Source organism: Epinephelus fuscoguttatus, linkage group LG7, assembly GCF_011397635.1.
Source record: "Epinephelus fuscoguttatus linkage group LG7, E.fuscoguttatus.final_Chr_v1".
Classification (NCBI taxonomy): domain Eukaryota; kingdom Metazoa; phylum Chordata; class Actinopteri; order Perciformes; family Serranidae; genus Epinephelus; species Epinephelus fuscoguttatus.
This window is the reverse complement of record NC_064758.1, coordinates 4,133,815-4,158,535: the sequence shown is the minus strand read 5'-3', so window position 1 is coordinate 4,158,535 and position 24,721 is coordinate 4,133,815. Positions and strand designations below refer to the sequence as shown.

Here is a 24,721-nt window from a genome sequence, read left to right as displayed (position 1 = left end):
TGTGTGACATTTTTTCCCACGTGAAACTTTTCTCTCCATAAAATTCTGGCTCATTTAAATGAGCATCATGCTTCACAGCTTGCTCCATGGAATTAGAGCCCTCCATGTTTCAGCTTGGATGTCTCTTAACATTTGCTAACGGAGAAAACCAAGTTGAAACCAGTTTAACTGGCTGTGTTAAAAGGTATACTTGTTTATATTTCATAGCATACATGTAAATCAGAGCAGGTGGTCATGTCTTATAACATTTGGTGATGTAATCTTGATCAGTAGTTCCCAGCTACTATTAATTAAATAGTGAAAATAAACTCTTCCCCATTTTTGTGGGGGCCCTCTGGAACCTCCTCAAGGATCTCTGGGGGTGCCTGGAACTCTAGTTGAAAACCACTGACCTAGACAACCAGCATTCCCATGTCTTGTTGGACCAGGCCAAACTTGAGTCAATAATAGGCCTCAGCATAACTTCCCCTCCATATAAAGCAAAGAAACAAGAATCTGATTTGTTGGAGAATGAGCACACCCACCTTCTATAGGTGTGTTAGGATCTGGACGATTCGCGAAAACCACATCTATGTACTCCAGCTGAAGTCTCTCTAGTGATGCCCTTAGACCTGTTTCATAAAGATAATTAGATTTACTATCACACATAAGCATTATGATATTATGTGGCTGCGGTGACAAATGCAGCCATGAATGACTTTGCTGTTTCCCAAATTAATATACTTTTGTTGGCATGACAAAATGCTAGTCTTATACTGTAGTTATTCACAATGGTAACAACATAAAATCTTACCTTCGATTATATGTTTTCTTGACAATCCTCTTTCCATTTCTGCTCTAAAAGAAAAAAAATCTCATTTCAGAACTCAAGTTTTGAAAACTAGGGCATTTCAAAGGAATCGCAATATCTATTTATGCTGGCCATTGCTATATCGAGTATGTGGAAGCACAAAGCACAAACCTATTGTGTATCTAAGTCCATTCTTAAAAATGACATAATAATATCAGTCAGACAGAAAGATGATTTCATGTCAGTTGTTGTAACTAGTGAGGTTGAGAGAGTAAGTAGATCTTATTTTGAAGAAAAAAAAAAACCTGTGGAAAACTGATGGACAGGTTGATACGATAAACGGTGTAGGAGGAAATATTTTTTGAGAGAGAGAATTTTTGAAAAAGACATCTTACTTCCTGTTGTATTTAGGTCAGGGGTGTCAGCGCGTGATTTGTAGGTCTTGATGAAATGAACAAACCAGTTTTGGTTTGATCTTTCTATAACATTCCTACGGGCCACAGTGGCCATTTTAGTGTGTCTAGGTGGCGTGAAAATTATCAGGAGGTTTTGTGGAATGTCACCTTTAGGAGCCCATAAAATCCAAACCGTTCGAGTAATGACAAAGTTGTTCAGAAGATATGTTCCCCAGGGGTTGATCTGTCGTGGTTGCAAGTTTGAAGCCGATACAATAAATGGTGTAGGAGAAGATGTTTTTTGAAAAAGTTTGAAAAAGAGCATTTTTGAGGCGAAATCTTACTTTGAAAGGGCAAATGACTCACTTCCTGTTGGGTTTAGGTCAGGGGTGTCAGTAGATGATTTTGGAAATCCTCTCCACTCTAGCTCACAGCTGAGAATTTTTCCACATTTGCTCATGTTACTTTCAGACGCACTAGCTCACTTCCTGTTGGATTTAGGTCAGAGGTGTCAGGGTGTGATTTGTATGTCTTGATGAGACGAACAAGCCAGTTTTGGTTTGATCTTTCTACGACATTTCTACGGGCTGCAGTGGCCATTTTTGTGTGTCTAGGTGGCGGTGGAGAGGCCATTTTGCCACTTTTGGGGTTAATTTTTTCATTTTATCAAAAGTTTTGCCCGTCCTAAGAAGCGTGCCAATTTTGGTGAGTTTTTAAGCATGTTTAGGAGGTCAAATTTTTGTTTTGTTTTTTTCACACCAATGGGGCCTCATGTCATGCAGTAGGTGTCCTTTTTTCCTTTTTGTCCCTGCCCTTCAAACGTCCTGAGTCTGTCACTGAGAGTGAGAGAAAAGATGTGAGAGCAGGCAGATTGAGATGGCTTTAAAATGTGTCAAACTCCTCCCTTTAATTTGCAAACCGTGGGTCCAATCATTAATCTGATCATACCAGCAGAGATACACTCGTCCCAAACGCAGACATATAGTTGTTATGTTTGTGGAGTCAAAAATGCAATCTTGGTCTCAAGTTTACAATGTCTAGTTCACAGCTGACAATTTCTCCACATTTGCTCATGTTACATTCAGAGGTACTGGCTCACTTCCTGTTGGATTTAGGTCAGGGCTGTCAGCATATCATTTGTAGGCCTTGATGAGTTGAAAAACACAGTTTTAGTTTGATCTTTCTACGACATTCCTACGGACCGCAGCGGCCATTTTAGTGTGTTGAGGTGGTGCTAGAGAGCCCATTTTGGCACTTTTGGGGTCAGTTTTTGCATTTTATCAAATTTTTCGCCAGTCCTGACATGCATGCCAATTTTGGTGAGTTTTTGAGCATGTTTAGGGGGTCAAATTCGAGCTCAAAGAGACAGCGGAAGAAAGACTAAAGAATAAAGAATAATTAAAGCTGCAAGCATCTGTGATCGGGCCCTCTCTCTCCCGTGCCACCGCAGGGGGCCAGCAGCATGCATAACTGAAGCAGTTATATGAGTAAGACCAATATATTGCCATGCAGATGTGTTCAGGGGCAGACCATGATCACACATATCAAATTGTGGCCAATAAGAACAATGCATGATGGAGTTATGAGGACTTGCTATTCCATGACGAAGGATCAAAGGTAACCATGGGCAGCCTGTTACATGAAAGCACACGTGTGTCAGTGTTCATCAACTTGATAAATACGTGGCCACAAAATGTAGTAGTAGTAATGGAGTATGGGGTTGGTGTTTATCAATATAAAAACATGGCATTTCCTGTTTCCACAAGGGGGGTGCTATGAGTTAGAGTGAGTATGAGAATAGGAGGCATGCAGGGCGGGGCTCTTGTCATGTACAGAAATTTTGAAGCAGTTAGGATGAAGTATGTGGGAGAGAGAGTTGCTCGAATATGCATGGCGATGCATAAAATATGGCGGCGCCATCGCGGCCACGCCCCTTGACATACAGAAAAGCTTTTCATAACTTCTGATCAGCATGGTCTCAGGATGATCTGTACCAAATCTGAAGGTGATTGGACAAACTCTGTAGGAGGAGTTTGTTAAAATACAAAATTGTGGAAATTGCAAAATTGCTGCCAAAATGAAAAGTTTAAATCAAAATGGCTGACTTCCTGTTGGGTTTACGGCATGGGTCCAAGAGGACTTTTTGTGCGTCTTGGCATGTTCTATGAGCCCACCAATTTTCATGCGTGTAGGTTAAACTCACAGACGGGGCTCAAGGCATGAAATTTTCAAGGAGACGCAATTTCGGCATTTGGCCCTGTCCACATACAACAATGCCAAAATGTCAAATTTTTTGCCAGACGAGACGCGTGTGGCAACTTTGGTGAGCTTCTGAAATTGGGAATTGGATGCATGGCGATGCATCAAATATGGCGACGCCATAGCAACCACGCCCCTTGACATAATGAAAAGCTTTTAATGACTTTTGATCAGCATAGTCTCAGGATGATCTGTACCAAATCTGAAGTTGATTGGACAAAATCTGTAGAAGGCGTTTGTTAAAATACAAGGTTGTGGAAATCACAAAATTGCTGCCAAAATGAAAAGTTTAAATCAAAATGGCCGACTTCCTGTTTGGAGTAGGGGAGGGTTTTTTGAAAATTTCAAGGGGGCGCTACAGAGGCATTTTATCCCCCCCATGGGCGACGCCCCTATCAGATGTAAGAGCTCGCCATTCTTGACCTGTGTATCAATTTTCTTGAGGATATGAGGTCGTTGAAGCCATCAAGCTATCAGGCTCCTCTCCTGTGGAATCATCTTCCTGTTACGGTCCGGGAGGCAGACACTGTCTCCACATTTAAGACTAGACTTAAGACTTTCCTCTTTGATAAAGCTTATAGTTAGGGCTGGCTCAGGCTTGCCTTGTACCAGCCCCTAGTTAGGCTGACTTAAGCCTAGTCTGCCGGATAATGCCCTATAATACACCGGGCACCTTCTCTCCTTCTCTCTCTCTCTCTCTCTCTCTCTCTCTCTCCCTCTCTCTCTCTCGCATCCTATTACTGCATCTTGCTACCTCGGCCATTCTGGATGTCACTAACTCAGCTTCTTCTCCGGAGTCTTTGTGCTCCACTGTTTCTCAGATTAACTCATATTGCAGTGGTGCCTGGATAGCGTGACGTGTGTGGTTGTGCTGCTGCCGTGGTCCTGCCAGATGCCTCCTGCTGCTGCTGCTGCTGCTGCCATCATTAGTCATTAGTCATACTTCTGCTGTTATTATACACACATGATTATTATCACACATGTATACTGCCAGATACTAATATTTACTTTCAACATATTGTACCACAGTAGCCAGAACTATAACAATAATAATATTACTTTCATTAATGTTGTTGGAAGCTACTGTCATTACGTCTGTCCTGCATCTCTCTCTCTCTCTCTCTCTCTCTCTCTCTTTCTGTCTCATTTTGTCATACGGATTACTATTAATTTATTATGCTGATCTGTTCTGTACGACATCTATTGCACGTCTGTCCGTCCTGGAAGAGGGATCCCTCCTCAGTTGCTCTTCCTGAGGTTTCTACCGTTTTTTTTTCCCCCCACGTTAAAGGTTTTTTTTGGGGGAGTTTTACTTATCCGCTGTGAGGGTCCAGGGCAAATTGTGATTTGTGATATTAGGCTTTATAAATAAAATTGAATTGAATTGAAAAAGCTAACGTATTTGTTGGTGAGGGATCGATAGTCGCCACGCCGCCACACGGACGCCATTAGACGAAGCTTCACAGCGTTCATAAGGTGGCTTCACCAACTTGTTCTGCATGTGTCAGAAGTGGAATGAAGTTGATGGGGTCAAGTTTGTGGCATCAGTACATGTTAAAGTAAAAACTGGTCACTTCCTGTTACCACCGGGGGGCGCTATGAGTAAGGTGGGATATTAACCTTTTGGGGCGTTCAAGGCAGAGACATCATCATATTTAGCCAGTTTGAAGCTGCTAGGACCGAGTATGTGGGCGTAAGAACCTTTCCAAATTTGATGGTGAGAAAACAAAAAGTTGTCAAAATTTGTCACGCCCTAGCAGCCACACCCTTTGACCTACTGACATTCTTTTAATAAATTTTGATCAGCATGGCCTCTAGATGATCTGTACCAAATCTGAAGTCCATAGGATGAAATCCCCAGGAGGAGTTCGTTAAAAAATGTCAAAAATTCAAATCAAAATGGCTGACTTCCTGTTGGGTTTACGGCATGGCTCCAAGAAGATTTTTTGTGCGTCCTGGCATGTTCTATGAGCCCACCAATTTTCATGCATGTAGGTTAAACTCACAGGCGGGGCTTGAGGCACGAAATTTTCTAGGGGGCGCTATGTCACCATTTGGCCCCGTCCACATAGAACACTGCTGCAATATCAAAATTTTTTCACCCGACCAAATGCATGTGCCAAATTTGGTGAGTTTTTGAATTTGGGAAGGGGGCAAAATTGGGGATTAAATTATCGTAATAATAATAATAATAATAATAATAATAATAATAATAATAATAATTAAAGCTGCAAGCAGCGATGAACGGGCCCTCGTACCTTCACGCAACTCAGGGGGCCTGACAGGACGCCTTCTGATGCGTCAGTTCATTTCTGTCAAAGTTAGATATTGCATGCAGGAGTGACTTGGCATATCCTTGATACAGTGCTGGAATGACATATTTCACATTTTGTATCACTTCCTCTTTCCACTAGAGGGAGTTGGAGAGCGCACTAATTATACATCATGTTTTTATAGATCAAATATACACCACAGCATGTAACTTTCAGATAAATCGAAAGATAAGTGTTTGATGAGACCTATTTCCTGTCACCACTAGGTGGGTCTATGAGAATCAGGCAATATGGTAATGTAAATGTGTTCAGGGCGGGACTAATATGAATCATGTGAAGTTTGGTGGAGACAGGACCATTTATGCCAAAGCTACAGCAATTTCGTTTTTCATGGCGAGACCTCAAGATTCAATGCTTGGCAGCGGGTGCGCCATTCAACATTGGGCAAATCCTGTGATAACTTTTGGTCACAACATAGTCACACTTACATACACCAAGTTTGGAGCCAATCTGATTAAATCTGTAGGACAAGTTCGTTAATTTACAAGCCCTGGAAATGGGCAAAAATGCACAAAAGTGGCACAAGTAAATTCAAAATGGCGGACTTCCTGTAGGGTTTGGAGCATGGCTCCAAGAGGCTTTCTTGTACGTGATAGTGTTACAGGTGCCTACCAAGTTTCATACATCGAGGTCAAACCAGCTTTGGGGGCTGCTTAATTGAAATATTCTAGGGGGGCGCTGTTGAGCCATCTTGGCGCATCAAAGCACAAAAATCACATCAGACAACAGGACTTGCAACCTGTGATATGTATACCACGTTTGGTAAGTTTTCAAGCATCCCTGATCCCTTCAAAACAACATCGTATTTGATGGCGAACAAGGTGCCGCCACGGTGACAGCATTTGATGACAACTCAAAGGCTTAATTTTTAAGTATCATCAAGGTCTAAGGACTTAGACCAACAAGTTTGAGGTGGGTCTGATTAACCTGCTAGAAGCGGGACATCAAAGAATGTATAAAGTAGCTTTCTGTTGCCAGTAGGTGGCGCTATAGCGGTGATTCAAAATTCCTCTGTAGATGTGTTTAGGGCTGGACTGTCATCATATGTGTGAAGTTTTGGCAAGATATTCCCACGTGGAGTCAAGTTACAGCAACGTTTATCATCATGGCGAAACATCAAAGTTCGCCGCCAGGCCATGGCTACGCCCTTCGACAAAAACTCACCGTTTCCACAATAAAGCGTCATCAACGTTTTATGACTTTTTTCACCAAGTTTGAGATGGATCTGGTCAAGTCTGTAGGAGATGTACATTAAAGTCTAAAACATGACATTTCCCATTGCCAGTAGGGGGTGCTATGTTTATCTCTAATTATTGACATGTAGATGTGTTCAGGGCGGGACTGTCATCAATCCTGTGAAATTTGGGCAAGATTGGACCATGTATGCTGGAGTTATAAACTACTTCCTGTTTAGTGGCGAGACCCCTAACTTTGACGCCATCCCACGGTCACACGCATTGACGAAAACTCAAGCTTTTGATAACTTTTCATCTTCAAGATCTTGGGATGGGACAGACCAAGGTTTGAAGTCAATTGGATGAAATCTCTAGGACTAGTTTGTTCATTTATGACCCCTGTAAATGGCCAAAAATGCACCAAAATTGCACAGTAAATTCAAAATGGCCGACTTCCTGTTGGGTTTAGAGCATGCCTCCAAGAGGCTTTTTTGTACGTCTCTGGGCGTTACATAAGCCTGCCGAGTTTCATACATGTAGGTTAAACTAGCTTCAGGGGCTGTTTCCTCAAACTTTTGTAGGGGGCGCTACTGAGCCATTTTTTGGAACCCGCACACGAGACCCTTAAAATATCAAATTTTTCACCAGTTCTGAGATGTGTGCAAAGTTTCATGAGTTTTCGGGTATGTTAAGCCTCCCAAAAAGGCAATTCGTCGTCACTCGGGCCCTAATTAAAGCTGCAAGCAGCTGTGATCGGGCCCTCGCTCCCCCATGCAACCGCGGGGGCCTGAGGCACACAGGGGCTGTAGCGCGAAGCAAGAAGGGAGAAAAAACCTGGCAGGAGCGAAAAAATGCAATGTTTCGTTCATCCACCAGGTGGCGCAACAAGCGTAACCAGATATGGGCAGGTGCGTTCAGGGGTGGACCGTCATCACACGTGAAGTTTCAAGCAAATCGGACAATGTCAATGTTTAATAGGGCATTTCCTGTTTCCACAAGGGGGCGGCATGAGCAAGATTGCCTGCGAGCATATGGAGGCATTGAGGGCGGGGCTCTTATCATGTACAGAAATTTTGAAGCAGTTTGGATGAAGTATTTGGAGAGAGAGCTGCTTGAATATGCATGGCGATGCATCAAAAATGGCAGCGTCATAGCAGCCACGCCCTTAGACATGCAGAGCACAACTTTTAATCAGCATGGTGTCTGGATGATCTGTAAAAAATTTGAAGTCGATTGGATGAAATCCCTAGGACTAGTTCGTTAAAATACAACATGTGGAAATCACGCCAAAATGACAAAAAATCAAAATTATGGTCTACTACTGTTTGGAGTAGACCATTGGTGCCAGAGACTTTTATGTGCGTCTGGACAACATACACATGTGTACCAGTTTTCATGTTCCAACTCCAAAAAAATTGAAAGATAAGTGTTTGATGAGACCTACTTTCTGTCGCCACTAGGTGGCACTATGAGTATCAGGAAATATGGTTATGTAAATGTATTCAGGGCACTACAAACATGAATCATCTGAAGTTTGATGGAGATCGGACTACTTATGCCAAAGTTATAGCAATTTCCTGTTTCGTGGCGAGACATCAAAATGAAACCCTCTGAAGCCCGCATAGACACAATGATACGTCACGTTTGTGTACATCAAATATAGACCACAGCATTGAAATTTCAGGTTAATCCAAAGATAAGTGTCTGATAAGAAGCACTTCGTTTCTACACTAGGTGGCGCTATGATTATAATTAAATATGGTTATGTAAATGTGTTCAGGGCAGGACTAATATGAATCAAGTTTGGTGGATATCAGACCATTTACGCCAAAGTTATAGCAATTTCATTTTTCATGGCGAGACCTAAAAATTCAAATTCACGTCATTCAGCATTGGGCAGATCCTGTAATAGCATTTGGTCACAACGTAGTCAGGCTCACATTAACCAAGTTTGGAGCAAATCTGATTAAATTTGTAGGACAAGTTCGTTAAATCACAAGACGTGTGAAATGCCAAAAATTCACCACGGAATTCAAAATGACTTCCTGTTGGGTTTAGACAATGGGCCAAGAGACTTTTTTGTGCATCTGGGCATGATACAGGTATGTACCGATTTTTGTGCACGTCTGTAAAACATGGGACATGTTAATAGGGACTCAATAGGGACCTCTGCCTTTGGTCAAGGTCCCTAATTATCTGTACTCTTCTGGAACTTTTCCATTTTTGGATTTGGACTCCATAGCTAGCTTAGCAAGGGAGACTCAAGACTTGCCACCACTTTTCAAAGGAAAAGGTGCCAGGCTGTTGATGTATGATGCACATTTTAGTTGATGAAATGTTAAAAGGTTTTGTTTTTTTTCTTTTTTTATACTGTTTATAGGAGAATGTAAGAATTTCTTTAGGCCTACAACAATGATAAATAAAAAAATGTGTGTTTTTCATTTCCATATGTTTTTTTTTCTCAAAGACACAGGGAGCTACTGGAGAGGGGCTAAAGATCCACATAAAGCTGCAGAATTGCAGGTTGCCTACCCCTGCCTTAGGCTATATATATTTTATTGTGTGAAGCATTACAAATGTTTGTGTAATTATGGAGACCTCTTGCACTCACACTCTCTCACTCCCTCTTGCATTCTGCCACACCCTCTGATCAACCTATTGAGACCAGGGGCCTGTATCACGAAGCAGGATTAATGTCTTAGCGAGGTAACTTCAGGGTTAACCCTGGGTTTTCTGTCTCACAAAGCCGGTTCATTTCTTATCGGGGTAGATCACCATGGTAACTTACTCTGAACGGCTATCCTGCTCCGGAGCAGGGTAAGTTCAGGGTTGAATCTGATCCTATAAAAAGCACCACCCACTGGCCAATCAGCTGTTCGGAAAAAAATGACTTCGCTGACAGAAATGCAGCCCAGTCATGACGGGAAGTTTAATTCATTTGATTGATTTTGATTTGAAAGTTTATTTTGAACATTAAAAAAGAAAAGAAAGCAACAACAACAGACAATGACAATGAAAAGATTGTTCAAAAAGGAGTGGAAAGAAGTCGAAATTTCATCCCACCCCTTCATAAGAAAGAAACTGATCATTTGCGGACACTTAATAGCACCATTAATTAGTGCCAACATTTTTTGTTGTTGGAGGAAATGATCCCTGTTAAAGATAATGGGCCTAACTGACAGCTTTGCTGCTGGAAATGTGGAAAGTTGCCTATCATGTCTACACTTCATGGTGTTTGAGGGATTTTCCTTTTTGTTTTTGAAAGAGGGAGACTAGGTATATTTTTGCACAGCTGTTAATTTCTAACACAGCTCAATATCAGGATGATTTTATTCAGACTATCAATTTGGTGTTGATATGATTTAATTGTGGCGTCAGCTTTAAGCTTTATTGTAGCATATATAATGTTATGACAAAGAAGACCAATTTATCAGACGCAATGATGTTAGACGATAATTGTAATACACACAATTCATCTGGGCAGCATTGATTTCATGGGATTCAAGGGTGTGATCAGTGTCAGATGTACAGGTACAGGTACTGTAGCTACTTGAACCAGTGATGAGTAATTTAACCTGCACATAATTTTATTTGCTGCCTTGTTTTGTCTTGATTTTTCCCTCTCTCCTCCTCTCTTTCTTCTTTCCTGACCTGTTTTTTTTTCTTCTCTATTATGTGATTTCATTGATGTTTTGACAGGGGAATTTCTTTGATAAGCTTTTAGTGGTTTCTAACCTCTCTGGCACTTTTCTTTTTTTAATCTTGTAAATTTTATTTTTAACATTATGTGCAAATAAACTAATCTAAACTAAAACTAAACATTATTCATCCCATTATGTGTTGTCACGCATGTTTCCTCCTCCTGAAGCTGCCACGGTGTTGGCCTTTTCTGTAATGTTGCTTTTCTCCTCCTCACATTTTAGTAGAATTTATCTCTGATACTCACATACTTTTTTTTTCGCACATACGGCACTCTGTGAGGACGCTCAGTGATGCTGCGCTTCTCTCATGATTGTGATTGGTTGAGTTACCGAGTTGATATCCAGCGTGGTGATACCACTTATCCTGATTGCCATTGTTAGGGTTAGTCAACCCAGGATAGGTCTGGGTAATCCAAGAAAGGTTGATTTCGTTTCGTGATACAGGCCCCAGGTGAGACTTGATTGCCCCCTATTCTAATCACTCATTAAAAGTTGCTGTGTGCAGCCGCCCTCAGGCTTGTCTCATCTGTCCTCGCCCCATGTTTGAGGAAGATCATGTCACAATAAGGTATGCATCTTATCTGCCTCCTTTCTAGCTGTTACCTGTGTGCATGTTAAGTGTCTCTCTGGCATCTTCACAGGCATTGTTTGCAGTAGGACCTAACTAGAGGGTAGCATTCACCCCCATCCCCCGACACCACATGAGTGTGGCATGTGTGTGTGCCGGAACACGATTGTTTGGTCACTGTAACCTGTTGCCCAAAGTATGCGACTGTTTATCACTGTAGTTTCACACATGTGTGTACATATCATACTTCTGACCAAATGTCATATTTTGGGTAATGTCAGTCTATTGTAGGAACAAGGAGTATGATGTTGGCTTCCCATATGCACTAGTTCTGTTGTACTTGAGTAAAGGTAACCGTTGTTCAACTACCTAGTAGTGTTTTCTTACTCAAGTGAAGGCCTATGTGTTAATCTTATTTCTGTCCTTTTGTCCTATTAGGCGGAGCTTTGTTGCCACTGCTGTTTTTGTCCTGTAGCTAATTTAGTTTTCATACCTTTTTTGGGGTTTTTTTTTGCTTCCATTCATTTGTGGTAGTTAATTTGCATTATTTTCTATCTATAAAGCAGATTCAGTTAGCTTTATCCTGTCTCACTGTATGTGTATATGGGTTATGTGGAGGCCCGTAACAGGTAAAGGAGCTATTTTACTCTGTTTTGTAAATCTTTATTTTGTAATTTGACGTGGGTGTGTAGTCTACATAACTGGGGGCTTGCGATATTGCTGGGTCTGTTCTGCCAGTGGCAGGACGGTTGGGTTGTTTTATCCCTGTAGGTGGTTGGTCACTAGGTGGAGGTTTCCAACTATCCAGGCCTTAATATGTGTGTATGTCCGTGTGTGTGTCCGTGAGTGTGTGTGTGTCCATCTGCATGGAGAGTGGGATATTTCTTTATTGCAAGCGTTTGCTGTGTGTATTAACCTGTGTGCCCCTTTTGTCTTGCAGTACGTGTGTAAACCCCCTTCTCCATACTGTGGGTTTTCCTGGCACCCCCCCCCCCCCTTTTTGGTAATGAGCTCATCTTAAAAATATTAACTTTTTAGAGTGTGTTGTTTAAATAATCCCATTTTTAACCTTTAGCCTCCATTTCAGCTTCTTTCCCCTGTAAGATAGTTACTTGTGATATAAATAAAAGTGATTCTATTTTAAAACTAGAAATTCACGTCTCTGCTCCTTTTCTTTCCAAAGAACTTGTGTATTGCTTGATTTATGTATGGCGCCCCTCAAAGGTCAATTCGGGAGATTTTTTTTGGACTGACTTTTGCGTCCCCTCGCAATCCTTTTGTGTTACCTCGCAATACATTGTGTTACCTCGCAGTACTTTTTGTGTTACCTCGCAATAACGTTTTGGATTCCCATGAACCACCATTGTCCACATTGATTGGTGACCAACGTAAACTTGTATAAAGCTGGCGAGATCTCCATTTAAACTCTAGTGTTGTTGTCATTGTCTTTCATGCCATTGTGTGTAGCTTACTTAATTAGGTTCGGGAAGCGGCACCGTGCCGGTTCTGTGTGAGTCGAAATGCGCTATTTGTGACTCTAGGCCCAATCCTGCCACTGATTGGCCAGTCTGACATTCTTCATAATATATAAAGAACGTTAGTGAAACACATAGGCCTCACAGAAACATGCGTTCATTTGGGGACAAGTTATTGGTCACATTAATCGTTCCACAGGCGAAGGACCCCTGAGACATACAGTAAATACACCGGTTGTTAGTAACTTTTAACATACATGAGTCTTTGAGACTCTTGGCTCTTGTCCCCTAACTAATGCTTGTTTCTGTTTTACTAACAATATTTTCACCCGATAAAGTCACATCCCATTATTTCCCGTTATTTCCTCTGTAAACCTAACATTACAGCAGCCTACAAGCATGCTGTGTCAATAAATCAGCTCAGACACTGTTAGACATATAGTATTTTGCCTAATAACATCATGCTACAGCAGTAATAACGTCAGCTTTAGTCAAATGGCTCTAGCTCTCCTGGTAAATGTCATAAACTCTGGACACATTTTCCCTGTATGTTGACATGATAATGGCTGTGTTTCCCAGAGCTTCCCAAGAGCTGAACAGGCTCTTAACAGTCTTCTCACAGATCCAGCCGCGGCAGGCAGATTAACATTACACTAAGCAAGGAAATGTTACAACGGTGCACACTGTATATATTTTGATCTGTTTTTTACTTCAGATTTATATTGTTTAGCATTAATTTGTGACAGAAAAGAATGAATTTCATTCTGCAGGGAAATGTGTGTCCTTACTGTGCATATGACAATAAACACTTTGAATCCTGAACTCGTAGATGTCTCTTTACCATACAGTGAACTTTGTATCCCGAGATTAGAGCAAAATAACAAGGAAAACCCATCCCAAGTCAGAATGAATATTGTAACAGTCACAAGGCTTCTGTTTCACCTGTCATCAACATTTAAAACAGAACCATCTACTTCTGTTATTTTTGGCCCATCTGAAAGTTATATTGACAGGACTGATACACAAAGATAAGGGTTCAAGTGCACAGAACTCTTTAGAAGTCACAAATGGTTTGGTCCACAGGCAAGCAGTCAGAACAGGCAAACAATCCAAAAAGGGCTAGAGAAAAAGGTGAGGTCACAACATGAAAGATCTAAATGACCGAGAATACTAACACAAGGAAAATACTTGACACTAGGTACAATGACTAACTGGCACAAGGAGCAGGGAGCACACAGACTAAATACACAAAGGAGGTGGGGTAATTGGAAACAGGTGAAAAAAAAACAGGGTGGGAACAATCACAGAAGCAGGAAACACACAAGAGCAGAAAGTGGGGATTTGAAATGAGAGGAGAGGTGAGTAACAAAATAAAAAAGGAAATTAACGATGATATATTTCTTCGTCAATATGTAGTTCTAATAACAATTTTCCTTTTGATTTTTATTGGAGAATAATAAAATACCCTAGAATGTATTACACATTATTACATGTAAAGCACAAGCTTATGGCTTGTAGGAAGCCTATTTTGCAATCATAGAGTGAAAGAAGGAGAGAAAAAGGTAACATACATACTTTCCACCCCAGAAGATTTTGGTGGTGATGACTAAACTGGAACGCCTGCATGTGAGAACATACATAAATAGAAATCAGACTGTGGTAGTTGCCTACTCTCGGAAAAACACAGGGAAACAATTTATTTCAGTGACAATAAACATCCAGACATTATCAAGCACATTGCCAAATTCAACACAAAAATTAAAATCTAGTTTTAGGGCTGGGCGATATGACCTCAAATCAATATCATGATTAACAGAACATTTTACCTCGATTACAATTAATGAATGATTATTTTATCGTTTGAAATGAAAACATCTTACGAAAAAGGTCACATTTTAGTTTTAATGTAAGTAAGTTCCCTGAAAACATAGAAAATAAGTAACTTGCATTTCTTGCAAACAAAATAAATTATTTTAAATATTGCCATGTGAAAAATTAGAAAATAACTTAAGGTTTGTAAATTTGTAAATAACTTAGTGTTATCAAAAGCTGTTTTGTGGAATCACTTGTTGCTGGCCGTTTGGCAGTCTGTCTTTTTTTAACTGGGCACTGTTCATATTTGGTAACGTGATTGTGCTCCAAGTGCTAAGACAGATTGGTGGTATTATCTTTGGTCGCTGAAATTTTTTTCCACAGTGTTTACATTTGATTTCTTTCTGTTCAGTGTCATCTTCACAAAAGCCAAAATGTGTCCAAATGATGGACATGGCATTTCTCTTTGCTACAAGCTGCTCAAGTTGCTCTGTTGGCTTGGTGTTTGAGTTCCCCTTCATGTTGCTTCCAGGTTGCGGACTGGATGGGGCAGATTCATGTAACTACACACGCAGTAGTACGTTGATGTAATTTCTTGTTGCCAGTTAGTGGTGATATAACTATAACTCAATTTTGGCACGTAGATGTCATGACGCTGGGACTCTTATGCAGCATGAGAAATTTGGACACTGTATCCACAAATTACAACTTCCTGTTTTATAGCGTGAAGTGCAAAATGTTTGCTATCTTAACAAATTAGAGGTGGAATTGGTCAGCCTGCTAGGAGAGGTAAATCTTAAGTATAAAACATTTAATTTCCTGTTGTCAGTAGATCACACTATGTTAGTGCAAAAAATGTCCACAGGCAGGGACTCTTGCCAAGCAAAAGAAACTTGGGTCAGATTGGACAATGTGCATTTGAATTATAACAACTTCCTGTTTAATGGCAAAACATGCAGTCGCTTTTTAAAACAAATTTGAGGTAGATCTGGTCAACCTGCTAGGAGGAGTACATCAAAGTGTAAACCATGTCATTTCCTGTTGCTTGTAGATGGCACTATAATTAGAGGTAAATTTCCAGTACGCTTAGGTCTTCAGGCCTGGATTTGTGTGGGACGTGAAATTTGGGGCAGATAGAAAAATATACACTCAAGTTAAAACAAATCATGGTGAATAATGTGTCGTCAGTGCAACAGTGTTCAATGTAATATCACAGTCTTCACAAGACACCATCATTAAGATCGTAGGGCTTTGATTACCATATTTGAAGTGGATCTGGTCATCCCACTGGGAGAAGTACATCAAAGTATAAAACATGACATATACTGTTGCCACTAGGTGGCTGTGTAAATATAATTTTTAGCATGTAAATGTCTTCAGGCCCTGACTCTTTTCTAACATGTAAACTTTGTGGCAGATTGACAACAGAGACATAAGAAGCAACTGTACCCAGAACTATAGTTCAATCATTCCACAGTCAGAAACAACCATGGATTACTAGAACCATCCAGGATGCCATACACACGTACAAGTAGTAGGGTAGCCAACAAGCAAAAACAACTGAAGCAGAGGTTAATGGATGGGTGGGTGCACCTCTGACACCTGTCTTCTTCCTGAACACCAAGAAAGTATCAGGAACAGACTGTAAAAGTGGGCGGGTCCCTAAACTATGCACTGGCCAGGCAGCAACAGTGTTTACAAGAATCTCCTGTCTGTCATACCCACGTGCTTCAAGAAGTCCATTCTTATCAGCATTCTTGCACCAAGGAAAACAAAACCAACCTGTCTGAATGACCAGAGCCCAGTGGCTCTAACCTCTCTAGTGATGAAGTGCTTTGAACGACCCACTACAGTTTGCCTACCATCCCAAACAATTTACAGAAGACGCCATAGCACACATGTTCCACACCACCCTGTCTCCTCTGGAAAAGAAAGGGAGCTCTGTGAGATTGCTGTTCATTGACTACAGCATTTAGCATCATAATTCCCTCCAGGCTGGTCACAATGCTCAAGGAGCTGGGATTAAACACCTCACTGAGGATGTGGATCCTTGGCTTCCTGACAGGCAGATCCCAGGTGGTGAGAGTGGGCGGACACATCTCTTCCCCTCTCGTCATAAACACAGGAGCACCTCAGGGCTGTGTTTTGTGTCCCCTGCTGTTCTGCCTGTACACACACGACTGTGTAGCCACTTCTGATTCAATAGTGTCAGGACAACAACCTACTCCTGAACATTATCAAGACTAAAGAGTTGATTGTGGACTTTGGGAGGAAACAAGAAAGGAACTACACCCCCCTTAATATCAACGGTCAACCTGGTCTCACTCCTAAATTGTCGAAATCTGGTGCTTGGACAGTGACTTCCAACATCAGATACTAATGGACAAAGCTGTCCTTTCCTGTCCTTGATGGGCATGACATATAACACAACAGCATCAGCCTCTAGTGTGACTTACAACAAACTTGTCGACAGCACTTTCAGAACAATAACAATGGCATTAACATGGCCGTAACAATTATTTAGTGTCCCTGTTATAAGGCAGCTAACTTTGTCTTTTGCTCGGAAGGTAAGGAGCTCCTTGACCTGATTTTTTTCCCAATTTGTGGACATAATCAACTGCTTCTCTTCTTTGAGTTAGCTGCTAAGTGCTACAACTTTATTTCCAATAATTTATAACACAGGTGAACACATACTTCACAGGCTATAAACAGCTGTTTATTTGCGGAAAGTTTGCAGGTGTTTATAGAGCTAAATATCTGACTTTTTATGCAGTTTCTTGGCTTGACTCAACTTTTCTGGTGAGCATTTGGAGTCCTTTTTGTGTTCAAGTGTGGATAGAGATTTTTTGTAAGACCATGGTTGTGTGGACATACTTATGAGTTTTAAACCTTCTAACATGATACTACCAGTTTTAAGATTATCAAGTATGCACAAAGAATCTAAAACTCTACCTCCAACCTTTCTTCTTTATGATACTTCCCAAGACAACTTCCGCCCTGGAAAAGAAGATTAGGACAGAGAGAGAGAGAGAGAGAGAGAAGGAGGGGGAGCAAGAGAGCGAGAGAAAGAGCGAGAGAGAGAGCGAGAGAGAGAGAGAGAGACAGAGAGAGAGAGAGAGAGAGAGAGAGAGAGAGATTATTTTGATGTCACTCTAGTAAATATACATAATCGAACCAGAACACCAACCAGGATTTCAGCATTGAATTCTAGTTGAAAACAGGGTGATATTTTGTCTGAATGTGTAAGACCTCTTTTCACCCTCTTTTCAACCAGCTAAAATGCAGTTATAACATCAACATCTCAAAATTACAAATTTGTTTAATTATTTTGAGAATTTGTTCAGTTGTAGGTCACAAGAGAGACAATACTGATCTTAGCCAACATTTTTTTCCATTGAAAAGATGTTTAAAAAACTATGTGACTATGGTCTGGGTGAAAAGATGTTCAGAGTCGGTTTAAAAGTGAAAGTTTTTTCACCGACTATTTGAAGACGTTCACATTTAGACCACATTTCACCAGGATAGTGACTTTTTTATCCTCCACAGTGTGCAAATAATTGTCTGTCATCATTTTGGAGCCTAACTAAGAAATCACACCAACTTTCTCAGTTGAAAGTCAATATTGCAAATCCTGGTGAAATATGGTCTAAATGTAACTGTTAAATCAACGTCTTCAAACAGTCAGTGAGAATAAATTCACTTTTGAATCTATTCTAAATGTCTTTTCACCATCACTGTTTTTAAACACCTTTTAAACCTCAAAATTATCACTGTAATATAAAACTGTGAAAGTGGTTCTGGCTTTAGGATGACAACAAGAGTCAAGCAGCAGCATACAAATTATATACTTAGTTATACTAACATATTTACAGCTTCAACTTAAAAGGCAAAGAACTTTCATGTAGTTTTTTAGAAAGAAGTCCTAGCTTAGGTGTGATTTAGGAAAGTTCTCAGAGCAACTCTGAGCAAGGAATGGACAGAAATTTTGACCTTAGTGAGGTGCCGTTGACCCCATTGCTAGGTATGATGCATTCGTTTAACAGATATGACTGGTTGTCACAGACATGCCCTTTATTGCGCCTACAAGGTGTGGACACCCAGTGGAAATTAACTGAACAGCTGACTGTGAAAGTGTTGTCACTATTAGTGGGATCAATCTGCTTATGGAAGGTACACAGACCCAAGTCATCACTACTGCACTGTTGCATTTTTAGTTTTCCAAATGTCTTAATATTGTGATCATTTTATTTCTGGCGTTATAGTACTACTGAGTTGGGTGGGAAATGTGTGTGTGTATCCCTGATGACATCAACCATACATATCAGAGCACAATCTAATCTGTAGCATTTCATTTACTCACTGTCATCCATTGTTTGAAGAATATTTCTCAGACCTCTTTGTCTTTCTGCCATTTTCTCTCTGCTTAAGAAACTCATACGCCTCTGAAAAGTTCTCCTCCCTACTCTTCCACCTTAGGAGCTCTTTTAAGGTCTGAGATGCTTGGTGAATAACTATTATCTTTACGAGGACCTAGTCTTAACTTTAAGGGGAAATTCTAAGAAAATGTCACAATTGTAATAACTTTCCTAGAATAACATGAATAGGAGCAACTCCTTGTACTGGGAAGCTTTGTGAATATGGCCCCAGTTCTTTACACATATACTTAGCAAATTAACAGACTATTTAATTAGCAATGTAAACTGTAAACAAACCAACATTAAATAAGCAAAAATAGCATCATAATACTGTCATTTTCTGTTACATAGCATAAGTCATTTGGCTTCATATTTATTGGTTCCCTCACTCCAGAACGTGCACTTAAAAAGGTACAGTGTAAAGCATGTTCTGGTGCTTCATTATGTCTCTCCAACTGTCATTAGCCCTGCAGAATGACAGCTGACGTTAACATAAACAGAATATCTTAGGCAAATGAATATCACTATATAGTATAATGAAGGGACAGTATGTGCTACATACCTACACTGGGAGATACCTCCTTGCAGTTTAGGGCTATTGTGAGAGTGTGAAGTGGAATGAGTCACTTGGGTGCATGCACAGTTCTTTAAGCTGTCTTCTTAAAACATCTAAGATTATATTTATTTACTGCATAGACAATTCTGATTTAATGTAATGGTCTAGTGGTCAGAAAAGACACCTCAAAAGCCGCTACTACAACCTTTGTTGGTCATTTCATCAAACATATTGCAGAAGGTCTCTCTTTATAAGTGAGAGACACCTACTAATTTTGATACTGTTTTTGATATTTTATGTCATAGGCCTGTTTCCTTACATCAGAGCTCATATTTCTTACCACTGTATCATTTGTTCTTGAATATGACAACAGTATTTTTCTTACAGTGGAAAAGTTTGTTACCACATGGTTTTTAGGTGGTATTGTTAACGGTTATGAGCAAACTTACATACAGTATATGAAGTATGTTGATGAAATTTTCTGTTTGTAAGAGCAAAACTACTGTAAAACTTAGTGGTATGATAGCCCAGGCTATCATTTGCTTAAATCACTGAAATCAATAGGCCTATATTTGGGACAGGTGTCTATATGGGACAGGCCTTTCATTTCAAAACTGTCAATCAGCAAAGATTGGGAAATACAATCAAATTGTTCATTTAAACCAGTTTGATTATCACTTGTTTAAAAATTAGGTTTCAGATGATGATATCAATTATGAATCATTCATCTGATCTTGCTCCAACAGACAGTGCATCTGAGAGAGAGGGAGTTACGGCACTCGAGGGTTACAGCACTGGCATACCGTCACAACACCACTGTTAAAACAATATTCACAACTTGGATTCATTTTTATGAAAAACCAATATGATTCTTTTGATCTGAGGACCTTCATGGACTAAAGGAATATGAATAATTTACAAGGTAATGGAGGAATGGACACATAATTTGAGGTAGCCTACAACCCAGTTTTATACATCCAAAGAACTTCTATAAGAAAAAATGAACTGTTTGGCAACCAGACCAGGCGTCTAATTTTTCAAAATGTGTAGCCACACCAGGCTAGTAAAAGGGACTGGGTGTTTAATTGGGACTAGGCTTTTAACTGAAGTTTTACAGTAAGTGGAGCAAAGTTCTTTGTGAATATTTTCCATGAACTATAGCAATTGCATTTTAAGCAACAAAAGTGTGATGTGGATTAAGGTCTATCTGAATAGGTCAGCAAGTGCCAGCTGATCTTCTTTCACAACTCCCTTGCTGATTGGCATATTCCATTGGTCTTACACATTCATTTATTGTGAGTTGTATGTGGCCTCTTACTGTGGATGTAACACTTGGTCATTTAAATGCTTTAGCCGAGAGAGACGTAGAAAATCCTGAGAGAGATGTGGTTTTGCCTGGACTGATTGTTCAGTAGAGTGAAGAGCCTATTTAAAAAAATTGCTCTTTTCGAGTTGGGAGAGAAGGATCTTGGTTCACCTATGTCAATCAGTTCAATCAATCAATTTTATTTATAAAGCCCAATATCACAAATCACAATTTGCCTCACAGGGCTTTACAGCATACGACATCCCTCTGTCCTTTGGACCCTCACAGCGGATAAGGAAAAACTCCCCAAAAAAACCCTTTTAACGGAAAAAAAATGGTAGAAACCCAAGGAAGGGCAACTGAGGAGGGATCCCTCTTCCAGGACGGACAGACGTGCAATAGATGTCGTACAGAACAGATCAGCATAATAAATTAACAGTAATCTGTATGACACAATGAGACAGAAAGAGAGAGACAGAGACAGAGAGAGATGCAGGACAGATGGTAATGACAGTAGCTTACAACAACATTAATGAAAGTAATAATATAATAATTAATAATAATATATTAATATCTGATAGTATACAAATGTGACAATAGTCATATGTGTATAATAACAGTAGAAGTATGACTAATGATAACAGGAGCAGCAGGAGGCATCTGGCAGGACCACGGCAGCAGCACAACCACACACGTCACACTATCCAGGCACCGCTGCAATACGAGTTGACCTGAGAGACAGTGGAGCACAAAGGCTCCACTTGTGCTTTGTGCTTCACTCTGACAGACATTATGTGCACTCAGAGTTAATTTGATATGAGTTGAGTTTTCCTAACTTAGACCAGCTAAGCTTGATGAACTTTGTAGTTATTGTTTTCACTTTTTGCACATGTACAAAGAAGGACATGATCAATATATCTTTATTAACAGGCTATGTACCACAGTCTTTTAAGGTAGATGTAATTAAACCTCTACTAAAAAAGCCCACCCTGGATCCAGAGGTGTTAGCCAACTATAGACCCATATCTAATCTTCCCTTTCTTTAAAAGATCCTTGAGAAAGTAGTCGCAGACCAGCTGTGTGATTTTCTCCATGATAATAATTTATTTGAGGAATTTCAGTCAGAATTTAGAGTGCATCATAGCACTGAGACAGCACTAGTTAAAATTACAAATGATCTTCTGATTGCGTCAGACAAAGGACTCATCTGTGTACTTGTTTTATTAGATCTTAGGGCGGCATTTGAAACAACTGACCATCAAATTCTGCTACAGAGACTGAAACATTTAATTGGCCTTAAAGGTTCTGCACTAAGCTGGTTTAAATCTTATTTATCTGATCATTTTCAGTTTGTTCACGATCATAATGAATCATCCTTATGTACTAAAGTTTGTTTTGGAGTTCCACAAGGTTCTGTGCTCGGACCAATCCTATTTACTCTATGCTTCCTTTAGGTAACATCATTAGAAATCACTGTAAATTCCATTGTTATGCGGATGATACGCAATTGTATTTAACAATGAAGCCAGAAGAAACTAATCAATTAACTAAACTAAACTTCATAATTGGGGCGGCACGGTGGTGTGGTGGTTAGCACTCTCGCCTCACAGCAAGAGGGTTGCCGGTTCGATCCCGGGCGTGGGAGCCCTTCTGTGTGGAGTTTGCATGTTCTCCCCGTGTCAGCGTGGGTTCTCTCTGGGCACTCCGGCTTCCTCCCACAGACCAAAGACATGCAGACTGGGGACTAGGTTAATTGATAACTCTAAATTGTCTGTAGGTGTGAATGGTTGTTTGTCTTTATGTGTCAGCCCTGCGATAGTCTGGCGACCTGTCCAGGGTGTACCCTGCCTCTCGCCCGATGTAGCTGGGATAGGCTCCAGCCCCCCCGCGACCCTCAAGAGGATGAATCGGTTAGAAGATGAATGAATGAACTTCATAATTGCCTTAAAGACATAAAAATTTGGATGAGCACCAATTTCCTTGGGTTAAATTCAGACAAAACTGAAGTTATTGTTCTTGGCCCCAAACACCTCAGACACTCTTTATCTGATGACATAGTTTCTCTAGATGGCATTGCTCTGGCCTCTAGCACTACCGTAAGAAACCTCGGAGTAATATTTGACCAAGATTTGTCTTTTAATTCTCATTTAAAACAAACCTCATGGACTGCATTTTTTCATCTGTGTAATATTGCGAAAATTAGGCCTATCCTGACCCGAAAAGATGCAAAAAAAATTGGTCCACGCTTTTGTTACCTCAAGGCTGGATTACTGTAACTCTCTGTTATCAGGTAGCTCTAATCTTTAAACGCTCTCCAGCTAATTCAGAATGCAGCAGCACATGAACTAACAGGAACTAAGAAACGAGATCATATTTCTCCTGTTTTAGCTTCTCTGCACTGGCTCCCTGTAAAATCCAGAACTGAATTTGAAATCCTATTGTTAACTTATAAAGCTCTAAATGGTCAGGCTCTGTCATATCTTAGAGAGCTCATAGTGCCATATTATCCCACCAGAACACTGCACTCTGAGAACGCAGGGTTACTCGTGGGCCCTAAAGTCTCCAAAAGTAGATCAGGGGCCAGAGCCTTCAGCTATCAGGCTCCTTTCCTGCGGAATCATCTTCCTGTTGCGGTCCGGGAGGCAGACACCGTCTTCACATTTAAGACTAGACTTGAGACTTTCCTCTTTGATAAAGCTTATAGTTAGGGCTGGCTCAGGCTTGCCTTGTAGCAGCCCCTAGTTAGGCTGACTTAGGCCTAGTCTGCCAGAGGACCCCTATAATACACTGGGCACCTTCTCTCTCTCTCTCTCTCTCTCTCTCTCTCTCTCTCTCTCTCTGCGTCTCCACTGTCTGTCAGGTTAACTCGTATTGCAGCGGTGCCTGGATAGTGTGCGAGTGAGGTTGTGCTGCTGCCGTGGTCCTGCCAGATGCCTCCTGCTGCTCCTGTTATCATTAGTCATACTTCTACTGTTATTATACACATATGATTATTGTCACATATGTATACTATCAGATATTAATATATTATTATTAATTATAATATTATTACTTTCATTAATGTTGTTGTAAGCTACTGTCATTACCGTCTGTCCTGCATCTCTCTCTGTCTCTGTTTCTGTCTCTCTCTCTGTCTCTCTCTCTTTCTGTCTCATTGTGTCATGTGGATTACTGTTAATTTATTATGTTGATCTGTTCTGTACGACATCTATTGCACGTCTGTCTGTCCTGGAAGAGGGATCCCTCCTCAGTTGCAAACAAAACTTTTGGATTTGCATTTTTTTAATCAATCATTTTTTACTTGCAATAAAACATTTTTTGATTGCAATATTGATACTTTTGGTCTCAAATCTTTTTTTTTGATTGCAAAACCTATTCTGTTTGATTGAATAATAAAGAAACAAATGTAGCTCCATACAAGTAAAGCTACCCATCTAAAAATCTACTCAAGTAAAAGTAAAAAGTAGTTAGTTTAAAATGTACTTAAAGTAGAAGTTACTTAGTTACTTCCAACAACTTGATGGGGGTCACTCCTATGCAGTGCAAAAATGGTCCAGGGGTCATAAATCCAATCCAAAAACTAGTTATTCTTCTATGATGAACCATAGAATTCAATTAAATTTAGGGCTGCACAATATCATTAGCACCATCACCACTGCAATGTGTTCTTGTGCAACAGTCACATTGTGAGACTCGTAGTATAAGTTCATCATATCAGTATAATGTTAGTCAAAGGCAATATGCTATACTTATTTTGCTGGTTAATACTTTAGATTGTGAAGTTCTCAACTTCCATGACAGACTGATTGTAAAATGTATATTTCATGCAAATACAGCCTTTTCCAATGATGACTTCTTTCCGAATAGAGCTATTCAAGTTATTGGAATACACTGTATATTGCAGTATATATCGCAGTATACAAAATCGTAGTCGCA

General features: G+C 40.3%; 1 protein-coding gene across 1 annotated transcript in view; it reads right to left on the bottom strand.

Moving 5' to 3' along the window:
- The window catches only part of LOC125892021 (voltage-gated potassium channel subunit beta-2-like), a 202,408-nt gene that overhangs the window by 22,253 nt on the left and 155,434 nt on the right, over positions 1 to 24,721 (bottom strand). Inside the window, exons 9-12 of the mRNA XM_049581741.1 lie at positions 17,461 to 17,505; positions 14,272 to 14,316; positions 794 to 837; positions 525 to 611 (exon numbers count right to left, since the gene is read on the bottom strand). Coding sequence (XP_049437698.1) covers positions 525 to 611; positions 794 to 837; positions 14,272 to 14,316; positions 17,461 to 17,505 — 221 coding nt within the window. The remainder of the gene's footprint in view (positions 1 to 524; positions 612 to 793; positions 838 to 14,271; positions 14,317 to 17,460; positions 17,506 to 24,721) is intronic.